Source organism: Scylla paramamosain, chromosome 19 (genome assembly GCF_035594125.1).
Source record: "Scylla paramamosain isolate STU-SP2022 chromosome 19, ASM3559412v1, whole genome shotgun sequence".
Classification (NCBI taxonomy): Eukaryota; Metazoa; Arthropoda; class Malacostraca; order Decapoda; family Portunidae; genus Scylla; species Scylla paramamosain.
In genome coordinates, this window is record NC_087169.1 from 23,001,142 (window position 1) to 23,013,641 (window position 12,500).

The window sequence follows — 12,500 nt, forward strand, 5'->3', positions numbered from 1 at the left end:
AGGAGGGGCGAGTCCTCCTGGCGGTGGTGCTGGAGCCGACACGCTAGGCCGCTCCACGCCACAGCTGCCGCCCCACCCGCCACCCCCCTCTCGCTTCACCTACCCCCTCCCCTTATTAAACGTCGCGGCCACGCGTGACCACCACCACACCAGAGCCACCAACACTGGGAAGGGGGAGGGGGACACACCACGGGCAGGGCACTGGAGTAGTGAGGGGCGGCGGCGGTGGTGAGGGAGCAGAGGTGGTGGTGGTGGTGGTGGTGGTGTGGCGGAGCGGGGGAGGGTATGGATGACGAGAGAAGGGGCACGGAGCACGGAGGAGGAGGAGGGGTAGAGCCACAACGCAACTCTTAGAGGGAGTGGTGGTGGTGGTGGTGGAGCAACAGCAGCAGCAGCTAGAGGAGAAGGAGGTTGTGGTGGTGGCGATAGTGGTGGTAGTGGTAGAGAAGTGGTGGTAGGAAGAGGAGAATGTAGTGATGGTGGTAGAGGAGGAGGAGGAAGAGGAGGTAGAGGTGGTAGTGGTGGTGGAGGTGGTAGAGGAGGAGGAGGAGGTAGTGGTGATGGTGTTAAGAGGAGGTGGTGGCAGAGAAGACATTGGGCAAACAAAACAAGGAACGGTGGTGGTGACGATGGTGGTTGTAGAGTAGAAACTGAGACACAGCACGGGGTTATAAATTACTCACAATTACAACTATCACAACAGAGAGAGAGAGAGAGAGAGAGAGAGAGAGAGAGAGAGAGAGAGAGAGAGAGAGAGAGAGAGAGAGAGAGAGAGAGAGATGCACATAAACTTGTACTCGTCTCACGTCTCGTCATCGTCACCTCGCCTGGGGTTGACGTCAGGCATTACGTCACCTACACATAGACAGGGCAAGGAGAGGGGTGTTGCTTGACCCACAGAATACGAACAATTATTTATTTACATATCATATAAACCAGCATGTGCGAGAGGGAAGCGGGCAGTCGTAGCGGGAGGCGAGAGAGCGGGCGAGTACAGCGCGCGGCAGTAACCCCCTTCCCGGCATGCAACAAAATACTTGAGTCAGCCCGAGAGGCGGACCTGCTGCTGTACGAGGACGTGTCCGCGGGTCCTTATGTGGCCAGCCGGCCTCTAATATTGACCCCCGTTTTCTCTGAGGCCCACAAACACTGCACCTCAGCCCATCACAACAACACTACCACGTGGACCACTCACCACGCCCCCTCCTCCCTCTAGACGTGTCCCTCCCTCCCACCACCGTCCCACTGCCGCCTCTTCACGCCCCGCCCTCGTATCTCGGCCACAACCTGACGTCTGGCCACGCTCCCTTTACACACTGCTCAGGAGGGGGTAGGTTACGTACGCGTGGCACCCTCGCTTGCCGCCTCCCACCACCCCCTGCCTCCCTCCTCGCCTCTCGTCTCCCATTCATACAAGACCTGCTGATTTGCCTTCCAGGGCGTCACGGGTCCTGCCGGCCTGTCTTGCTGTCCTCACCCACTCTCCCGCCCTCCCCCCCCCGCCTCTCTCTCTCTCTCTCTCTCTCTCTCTGACGGTAATGCTTGTTGTAATACTTATGATGGAAATTGCTCTACGCATGCTGTTTGATATAGTGGTGGTAGTAGTGTGCATTTAGAGGTGGTGACCTTTGTTTTTTTTTTTTTTTTTTTTGATGGTGACAAGGTGCAAGGAGGCAATAGCTGATGATTAATTTAGTAAGGATCCTATACATATTGGTGATCATGTTGGTTTGTGATATTTTTTCTTGGTGATGTGAGATCGATTAGTCTCTCTCTCTCTCTCTCTCTCTCTCTCTCTCTCTCTCTCTCTCTCTCTCTCCTATGAATGATCAGGTTGAAGTGAATAAATAGGATCTTTTTGGGGCGCAACTTGCGTTTTTTAATTAATAAGTTTTCCTGTGCGTTGTGAGTGAAATGGATGCAAGGAGTGTCAAAATTATGAGTGAGTTGATAAGACTTAAGGAAAAGTAATATATGTTGAGTTGTCTTTTTTTCCCCTATTTCCCTTGCCCTGAAATGGATTGTGGGTTTTTTTTTTTATTTGTTATGGTGAGGGTGAATTTTTTTCCCCCTTCTTTCTACGATGAAGCTTAGGAAAAGATGTCATTTTGGGCTCCATACGTAAGACTCGTGTTTCGGAAGTGTGGTGAGGTGACGCAAGTCTTCGGAATACTGTAGTAAACGTGTTTGTCTCGAAGTTCTTCCTATCATGCCTGACACCACTTTACTCAACGCTACCGTGCCCCATAGTTGTTTTAGTACCGACACACACACACACACACACACACACACACACACACACACACACACACACACACAGTTTCACTACACCATTTAAGCGATACAATCCTAACCACGACTCTAAGTATCCAGAAAACATACAAACTTCCACATACATATATTTACACGTTCACCCATTCCCCTCCTCCTCACCACACACACACACACACACACACACACACACACACACCTCCAGAAACCGCTACATCACGTACCAGCCACCACTACACCAAACCACACCACACTCCAGTCACCATATTTATAACACACACACACACACACACACACACACACACACACACACCATCGACAATATACCACACCTTATGTCACTATTTCTACTACATCCCAGTCAGCACCATCACCTCATTTTTCACCCATGGAAACGCCTAATACAAAGCCCTAGAGTGTATGACTGGTCGCGAGGTGTTTTGGGATGGAGGACACCGCCACACGCTCCCCCTGACTAGCGAAGGGGTGATAAGGGCAGTGTTCAGGAGTTACTATTGTGTAGCTCCTCTGGGTATCGTCTTGAAGTGTCTGAAGCTCTGTGTGCGTCCTACGGTTCTAAAACAAGATTATGTCCCGTCTAATTCAAGAGTTCGAGTCCCGTGACTATTCTCAGCGGCTGCGTCAGTGCGTGGCTCCTCTGGGCATCGTCTGAACGTGTCTCAAGTCCTAAGTTTAGTGGTGTGCGTCCTGCGATTCAAAAACAAAGGTTATTTCCTGCCTAATTCATGAGTTCCAGTCCCGTGATGACTCTGACGAAGCACCACTGTGTTGTCGGTTTCTGTTGTGTGCCAGCGGGTACCCACTGCACCCTGGAGGGCCTGTAACTCCCTTGGAGTAGTAGGGGGTGCTGCCCAGGGCCCCTCGTTGCCCCTATCCCCCCTCCCGTCCCCTCTCCGACGCCATCAGCACGCACAGGAAAGATGACTAATAGCCGTCCGGTGTTTTATATCTTTTCCTACTGTTTTACTCCTCCAGCGCGAAGTAACGGTGATGAATCGTCCCCAAATGAAGATGGATATGCATAATGAATAGCCAGTATTATGTCAAGGAATGTGCAGGGAACCGTATTCGCACGACATTCGTGCTAGCATGCCGTGCCGCAGGGGTCCTGTCGTGGCCGAGCGCAGAACCCAGGGAGGTATGCGGGGGAAATTCGCGAGTCGCCGCTGAAAACACTGCTAACGTTTTCTCTGACGGAACACCTGGGCCGCCTGCCAGGAGACCCATCGCTCAGGCACAACAGGTAAACGGCACCCACCACCCACTGACCACCCGTCCAAGCACACACCAGACACACACCAGCCTCAGGGAACACAAACACACGTGATTCTAAACCTCTGCTCCGTCAGTATCTGGACGCACACCCCTCCTTTACACACTCGTGACACTTCACTCACTATCCTCATCAGTCACTGAGAAAAGGCACAATGAGCATTCCCATTCACTATCCACCACGTCAGATTAATGAGCATGTAATGACCAGACCACCACCACACCTCCCCCATTGACACACCACTCAATGGCCGTTCACAGATTAACTCTTGCATCTTTAGGAATTATGATGAGTGGTGAGCGAGTGGTGTGAGATTCGCCAGATGAATGTGGCGAGTGGTGGTGTGGTGGTGCTGTGGTGCTCTCTCAGACCCTCACCACACTCTCCCAGCTTCCAGGGGTGAGAGTAGCACTATGTAAGGTGGTGAGGGGGTTGGTGTATCGGTCTCCTGCAGTGGTGGTGTTGGTGCAGCCCAGCCAGACACAGCTCACAGTAACCAAACTTGCACGCCAATATCGTCCACACACTCTCTCGTTCCCTCCAACACAGCCAAAACTCTGCCAACCTACCTTAATCTGCTCTGACATTTCAGCTCACATGATGCTCTGGAAGTCGAGTTGACGATCTCATGATTAAAATTCACGGCAATGTTCAAAACTGTGAGGGTTCACTGAGTGACGACACAAAACACAATAACACACACAGTCCCACTGCTCTACGCCGCGCGCCAGCTCGGGTCGCTCTGAGGCCTGAACTTCAACAAAGTCCCAACACCATTCTCTCGTGCCTCTAGCGGGTGCTGCTACAACTAGCGCTCTCTTTAAGGTCGGCACATTTTTCACTTCTGTTCGTCTCTGCGTCCTACAGAATAACACTTTTAGTTGTTCTTTGTACATTAGTGGCCTCTAGAAGGTAAGGAACCATCGCGGGCCAAACATGTATGGTTATAATGAGCGAAATACGCTAGGTGGTGGTGTCCGCCAGCAGGATGTTAGTATGTTCGTAAGTTGGCAATGACGACACGGCGTGACGTAGAGAGTCGGACAAAGCTGGACCATTACTGCTCTCCTCCCCAGCTACTCTCTTCCTACGCTGCCAACAACGAGCTGTAGCGAGTGAGCTAAAAGACACACAAACTATGAAATAAATCTCCTCGTTGCTTTCATTAACTCATACTAGTGAAATAGAAACAAAAAATAAACTAGCAAAGGTGAGCTAGTGAAACAAACCAGCCAAACTCCCCCTCCAGCGGACACCTCATCAATTATCAATATTTCGTATAATCTAGGATGGAATTTTCCCTCTAACCTTGCTCTAGCTCGCCCCACCCCCTTCTAAACGTCTTGTGGGGGCACCAATTAGAAAGATCAATATATTTGGGCTATTCTAGATGCAAGTTTATGCCCATATAATACCTAGATTTCTGAATAAAATATAAAAATTTGAAAGCTGGTCGATAGGAGGTGGCGTCGTCCCCAGCCAGTGTAAGGTCTCTGGGCTGAATCACGTAGCCGGAGCTGACTGGAGACAGGCGCTTCCACAATGCAGCGGACACGTTTCAAATATCGCCTGCTGCATTTTTGAGAGCAATCTTGAGTATTTCTTGCCCATGCTATTGATAAAGTAAATAATGATGAATGTTATGGTACAGGTTACAAGACGCGAATGGGTAAGGTAGAGGCGGGGCAGCCCTCGACGGCTTGTCCTCCACGACATTTCACCAACTTTTCAGGCCAGACTTGCTGAAACATTCGCTCAGACTGGGATGGCAACACTACACGTAGCTCGGCAAGACCTTGTTCGGCTTGGATGATATAAATTTTTTTTTTTTATATGCGCTACCAACATTAATATTATATCAAATAAGTTATATGTGGAAAGTGACAGAAAATATGGGCGTGATCCGTGAGTGTCGGGCGACGGCGGGCAGCGGCGGGGCGGAGGCGGCAGGCGAGGCGGGGGCCCGGCCGCTGCCGTACAAAAGTTTGGCCCATCGCTACGTTTCAAACTGTGGCGCTTTTCGGCTGTATGGAGTGTTTCCATGTCAAAGAGGCGATCAGCTGACTGCCCGGGGCATTTAAATGCAGTCGCGCTGAGATTTAAACCGATACTCGGCGATCACTGGTCGGCCGGCGATGGTCCAAGGAGGAGGGGGCGGTCAGCCCTCTCCTCCTTGGCTTTTTGTAATTATTTGAAGGTGTTTTGTTGTCCTGGGACGGCGGCGAGAAAGAGAGAGAGGGAGAGAGATGCTGCCTCACGTGGTGATGCTTGTGTCACCCTTCATTCCCTGCCCGGCCCGCGACCCGCCGTCACCTTCGTCGGGGTGCTCAGAGGGCCCCTCACACCGTCATGCTCGCTGGCAGCCACGCGGGTCCGGGGCACGGGGCATAGTGCAAGGTTTTTCCTTCTCCGTTTCGACTTCGTGTTTATGAGAACCCGAGCCGCCGTCCCGCTGGAGCCTCCAACTCCCTCCCCCGACGCCGTCACCCAGGACCCTCCCCCTCGGCATCAGGCCTCGCTATAGGGGCTCTCCTCGGCGCCCTGGTATCACCTACTCCTAGCAGGACTCCGAGGCGCCCCAGTTCTCTTGTGACCCCCTGCTGTACCGGGTCCTCATCCTTCTCCTCATCCTGACGCATCCTACACCAGTATCCCCTCGCGCCCCAGAGAGAGAGAGAGAGAGAGAGAGAGAGAGAGAGAGAGAGAGTGGGTGTGGGGTGCGGGGCCGCCCAACACTACAAGGTCGGATTCTCCTCCCCCAGACCTACTCCTTCTTCCTCCCTCACCCCACTCCTTCCCTTCCTCCCTCACCCCAACCCTCTCGACTCCTCCTTCTCTCCTTCCCTCGCCCCGACCCTCCACTCCTTCCTCTCAGACCTTCCACGCTCCACTCCCTCATCCCGACTCTCAACTCTCCCTTACTCTAACCTTCCACGCTCTCTCCCTTCCTCATCCTCCACTCCACTCTCTTCTTTCCTCTCTCTCTCTCTCTCTCTCTCTCTCTCTCTCTCTCTCTCTCTCTCTCCTCTCTCTCTCTCTCTCTATCTCTCGCTAATGAGTGGATAGAACCGATACAGAATCCACCCAGACCAAAATAAGAAGCCATCCACCATCCATCCATTCACCCATCCACTTCTTTTGGCTAATTACTCCACAGTGATCCTCAGCTTACGAACTCCACCTGGTCCCCGAGACTCTTCTTCCACATACCTTCCACCTCATCCACTAAGTCCTGCCACTGAAAACTCCACATTGTTTCTAACACTTCCTAGCTCCACTTAAGACGAATTATCCACTTCTATACATCTGTTACCACTGATAATCTCCACATAGTCTCCACAACTCCGCTCATCCACTTAGTCTCCACGATTGGTCATGTTTTCATCCACCTACCTCTTCAGTCACTCCTTATCGCTGTCTTCATCCATTACATTCATCCACTTACTACGTATCCACTGCTCTCACCCACACACCCCTCAGACATCCACATAACCGATGGCATTGTCCAGATTCGGTTATTACTACTATTTTCATCCACATAACCACTACCACTGTATTCATCCACTTAGACTCTTCCACTACCTCATCCACGCACTCTCCACCGCTGCCCTCTTCTCAGAACCTTTATCCACCTCTCCTCATCCACTACTACTGATATCCTCATCCACACAACCACTAGCAATGCCCTCATCCACATATATCCTCCACCAGTGCCTTCATCCGTTACTATCTTCATCCACACACACCTTCCACTACTATACATCAACCATTACTCTCATCCACCACTTCCATCCACCAGTGGTTTCATCCACACACAGTTCCTTTCCCATTTTCGCAGCAGGAGTCGAGCTGAAAATAAGTGAAGGAATCTCTTGAAAACGGCGCTCCTTAAATAGACAATAAGAATGATCCTGAAATACCAAAACTGGCCCGGTGGTGGTGGTCCCAAGTGAGTCCCTGGCTGCGGGTGTTCAAGTCCCAGGAAGGAGGAAGGATGTAGCATGCGGATGTTCAGGAGTTGGTGGCAGGATGTTCGGGAGTAAAGGATGTAGTGGTAGGAGTCTCAGAGGAGTGGATTTAGTGGTGGCAGGGTCTTCAGTGGAGTGGAGTAGATGGTCGTAGGGTTTTCAGTGGGGTGGAGTAGATGGTGGTAGGAGTTTCAGGAGTGGAGTAGGTGATAACAGGAGTTTCAGGAATGGAGTAGATGGTGGCAGGACTTTTGAGGAGTAGAGTAAAGCCAGTTGTGGTAAGACTCTCAGGGGTGGAATAGATGGTGATAGGTTTTCAAGAGTAAAGTGATGAAGCGACGGAGTTGCAGGAAATGTTTGTACAGGAGGGAGAAGAGAACTACTGACGTACTCTTGCACTGGGAAGTTACCGTTGAAAATTACCTGTAGTCTCCATGTTAGTGGAGGGAAGGGTAAAAACACTGACTTAACTTGGCTGCAGTGGAAGTTACGTATAGTCATTGCATATTAGAGGAGGGAAAAGATCGTGGCTGTGGAAATGACCTGTAGCCTTTGTGCATTACAGGAGCGAAGGGAAATGTGAGCATAGTCTATCCCCTGTTTATAAATGATGGACGCGATAAAGGTACTGAAGGACATTAAGAGACCCGGTGACGGAGTAATGACCGAAGTCTTCAAAATGTATAGGAATGCTGGGATATTGTTAACTTCTGCGCTGGGATTAAAACAATAGATGCAATAAGCGAAGTCTTCAAGAATGTATAGGAATGTTGAGACGTAAAAACCTACCAACTCTTGAGCTAGGTTGGTAAATTGGTATTGAGAGAGAGAGAAAGAGAGAGAGAGAGAGAGAGAGAGAGAGAGAGAGAGAGAGAGAGAGAGAGAGAGAGAGAGAGAGAGAGAGAGAGAGACGTGTTTCAAAGAAAATTCTGTTATCTATAGAGGGAAAGACAGAGAACAAAAGTGATGATGAAGAAGAAAGTATGGAAGAGTACTGAGAGAGACAGAGAGAGAGAGAGAGAGAGAGAGAGAGAGAGAGAGGAGAGAGAGAGAGAGAGAGAGAGAGAGAGAGAGAGAGAGAGAGAGAGAGAGACGTGTTTCAAGCAAGATCTGATACCTGTAGAAGCAGACAAAGAACTAGACTGGTGAAGAAGAAGAAGAAGAGAGAATCATTTGCAGCTAGTGTATAGTATAAGGGTACTGAGAGAGAGACAGACAGACAGAGGGACGTGAATGAAGCAAGTTCTGGTATCTATAGAGACAGATACGCGTGGAGGACGAGTGGTGATGTAACAGTGCACAGATTAGGAAGGGTAAGTCTGCAGGGAGGAGCTGATGACCCGCCTTGCCGCTAACTCCACTTTTTTTTTTAATGTTGGGTGTGTAGTTTTGCCCATACAGCCGCTGGGGGCGTTTGCTAGTGGATAGGGAGCGTGGAGTCGGGAGTGGATAGGTGGATGGTCGTTTACTGGGGCGTTTGCTAGTGGACAGTGTGGGTGGAGTGGGTAATGGGTAGTGGGCGGGTGGATGTTTATTTGCTAGTGGACAGTGTGGGTGGATCTTTGTGGGGGGGTGGATCTTCATGTATAAGTGGATGGTGGATAGGTCTCTACTTCTTCCGCTCTTTGTTTTCTTTGTTAATTTTTCTTTCTTTCTTACTCTTTTGGCCTTTTATAAGTTTCCTGTGGTTGAGAGAGAGAGAGAGAGAGAGAGAGAGAGAGAGAGAGAGAGAGAGAGAGAGAGAGAGAGAGAGACAGACAGATAAACAAACAAAACAGCCAGATAAACAGATAAACATACATACATATATACAGACAGACAAACAAACAGATAAACAGACAGCCAAACAGCCAAACAGACAGACTAACTCACACAAAGACAGAGACAGACGGACACTACTCAGAACGCCCAAATTCAGTGAACCTGGTTTAGCAAGAGACAGGGGCTGGAATTCCCACGCTCCCTCACCAAACACACCTTCACTGTCTTACCTTCACGTCCCCTCATAGAACTCCTTAGTATTTCACATGTAGAGAAACCCCTTAGACCTAACTAGTAAACTCTTGAATACAGTCAGTGAAGGGAAGGTGGAGATTAGGTGGAGAGATGTAAGGATTGTATAGTTAGCTTAGAAAGTGAATTTAAGTGTATAAGAAGACAATGCATTAAAACTAGTAATGTTTAGTGGTTTTACGAAGTCGTGGGGAAAGCCAGTGAAGAAGACGAAGAGAAGGAAGAGGGGGAGGAAAGAGTTTAAGGAGGAAAAGAAGAGGAAAAGACAACTAGAGGGAATATATGACAGTAACTAGAGGATGAGAAAAAGAGGAGGAGGAAAGGGTTTTGGAGGAAGAGGAGTAGGGAAAAGGACAAATAAAGGGAATATATGACAATACCTGGAGGAGGAGGAGGAGGAGGAGGAGGAGGAGGAGGAGGAGGAGGGTTGCCTTAGAATAAATAGGCCTATAGCACTTTTGACATCATTTGCTTAATATTTCACACTAATCTTCGTCTCACTTTTATTGCTTTGAAAATAAGGGAGAACACAACTCACCCATCCATCCATCTACCCACTCATCCATCCATCCATCCATCTACCCACTCAGCCATCCACTCATCCACCCATCTATCCACGCATCCATCTATCCAGTTATCCATCCACCTATCCTCTCATCCACTCTGTCATCCATTTATTCGTCCATCTATCCACTCAAAAATAATAATAATAGAATCTTTGGATGTCATCATGTTATTTTATTTTATTTATTTATTTATTTATTTATTTTTGTATGTGTATATTGTTTTGGAAATGTAAGGACGTGTTTTGTTGGTATATTTGTATTTGATACGCAGAGCCATTATGACCCAGTTAATGTGGCTCTCCGGTATCAATAATTCAATTCAAACCAGCCATCTTCACTTGCCTCCCTCTTTTTTATGCCCCAGTGAGACTCAGTGGGTGACAAAAAGAGGAACACTAGTAAAGTAAATGCAAGTAGTGTGCCCAGTACTCGTCTGTGTGTCTGTCTGCCTGCACACGCACCCTGGCACTGGCTCTGTTACTGGCGCTGTTAACGGCACTGCCCGGCACTCCCTCCCTAACCAGCCTGCATCTATAATGACCACCAGTAGCAGATGATGACGGCTCCAAAAAAAAAAAAAAAGAAAGAAAAAAAAGAAAAAGTTGGTATGAATTGACGTATAATTATCAGAAAAGAATGCAACAAAAATTTAATTGCACTGGTTTTAATTATGGAAGTGTGTGTGTGTGTGTGTGTGTGTGTGTGTGTGTGTCCGGTGGTACGTACAACAGTTTGGCTTCCATAGATCGGCCGCTCTGCCAGACATGATTCCCGGCAAGCACAAGCAACATTTGTCCTTCAGTTAGACGAGGTATCTTCCTGAAGGGCCAGCTGGCGACATGACGAGGGGGTAAGGATAAGGTCTCTCTCTCTCTCTCTCTCTCTCTCTCTCTCTCTCTCTCTCTCTCTCTCTCTCTCTCTCTCTCTCTCTCTGGGGTGTCCCGTAAGGCGGTGAGCTACTGCCGGCGGCGCTGCAGAGTGGTGGTAGTGGTGGTGGTGCAGGCTGCGTCATTGATAGGTGTCTCGGCCCGACGTGCAGGTCTTTCCTAGTGGTGTCCGGTGGTGCCACTCCCTGGTTACCAGTCAGCGAGTGTTGTCCTGTGTGTGTGTGTGTGTGTGTGTGTGTGTGTGTGTGTGTGTGTGTGTGTGTGTGTGTGTGTGTGTGTGTGTGTTTTCTCATGCCCGGGTCTCTCTCTCTCTCTCTCTCTCTCTCTCTCTCTCTCTCTCTCTCTCTCTCTCTCTCTCTCTCTCTCTCTCTCTCTCTCTCTCTCTCTCTCGTGTGTGTGTGTGTGTGTGTGTGTGTGTGTGTGTGTGTGTGTGTGTGTGTGTGTGTGCGTGCCCCGCTCTCTTGCATGTATGTGCGTGTGAGTGTGCCCGCTCTCTTGCATGTGTGTGTGTGTGTGTGTGTGTGTGTGTGTGTGTGTTTGGCAGTGCCTGGTTTTGGTTCTCCTGTTTCGTGTGTGTGTGTGTGTGTGTTGTTAAGTGCCATGCCTCTAACTTCACCTAAGCGAAATGCACCATATCCTGAAGGAGGCTCTGCAGAAGATATCCTGACGGGGCGGAGGCGGAGGGTCGCCCCGGGGAGCGAGGGCACGCCCCACGGGACGGGTCAAGAGGGTCGTGAGAAGTCCAGGTACAATATCTTATTGACAAATTGTGATTCAGGTGTATGTGGCGGGCCGGCCTCACTCTCGCCCCTTCCCCCCCTTCCCCGGCTGGCCCCGCCCCGCACCGTCCCGCCCCGCACCACCCTCACCTTTGACATATCATGGGGTAAATGTGAAGGGACGCCTGGTGGCCACGCTCAGCCTGCCGGGTCTCCGCCAGCAGGTCAGCCCTCACGCCGGGGTGAGCCGCGGCGCCTCGCACTCACGCCTCAAGATGGCTGCTGCTAATGACGGATTAAAGAGAGAAAACTAAAATTATTGCGGTGTGGCAGGGGCGGGCAGCCTCGCAGAGCCCCGCCCACCGCCGCGGCGCTTCCGCTATTTGCCGCCTCCACCACCGCTGCCGCCGCCGCCACCTCGCCTTGCCTGCTGCACCTCCACCTGCTGCCTCTGCTGCTGTTGTTTCTTCCGCCCGGTGTTGCAATCCCTGCTGCCGCTGCAAGCGCCCTCTGCTGTAGGGCCTGCTTCTTCTCGCCGTGAGGTGGTGGTGTGCTGCTGTGTTTGGCCGCCGTGGCGGAGGGTCCTTCGCCAGCGTGCTCTCCCTCCTGCCTGGCTTGTCTTCGGCGAGAGCTGCAATCTCCTGTGCTTTCTCCATCACCTGCTCTCTGCTGCTCCACAGCCACCGCTGCCTCGCCTCACTCCACCTGCTGCACGCTGCTTTCGCTGCTGCTGCTGCCACCACCACCACCACCACCACCACCACTACCACCTACTGCAGAGA

At 50.6% G+C, this 12,500-nt stretch overlaps 2 protein-coding genes across 2 annotated transcripts in view; one reads left to right on the forward strand and one right to left on the reverse strand.

Annotated features, from left to right (window-relative positions):
• The window catches only part of LOC135109949 (mucin-17-like), a 19,819-nt gene extending 15,497 nt beyond the window's left edge, over positions 1–4,322 (reverse strand). The window contains exon 1 of the mRNA XM_064021869.1: positions 4,135–4,322. Within this exon, the coding sequence (XP_063877939.1) occupies positions 4,135–4,152 (18 nt within the window). The 5' untranslated portion in view covers positions 4,153–4,322. The remainder of the gene's footprint in view (positions 1–4,134) is intronic.
• Positions 3,518–12,500, forward strand: part of LOC135109950 (progesterone-induced-blocking factor 1-like) — a 59,091-nt gene continuing 50,108 nt past the window's right edge. The window contains exon 1 of the mRNA XM_064021871.1: positions 3,518–3,535. The gene's annotated coding sequence lies outside the window, so the exon portion shown is untranslated. The remainder of the gene's footprint in view (positions 3,536–12,500) is intronic.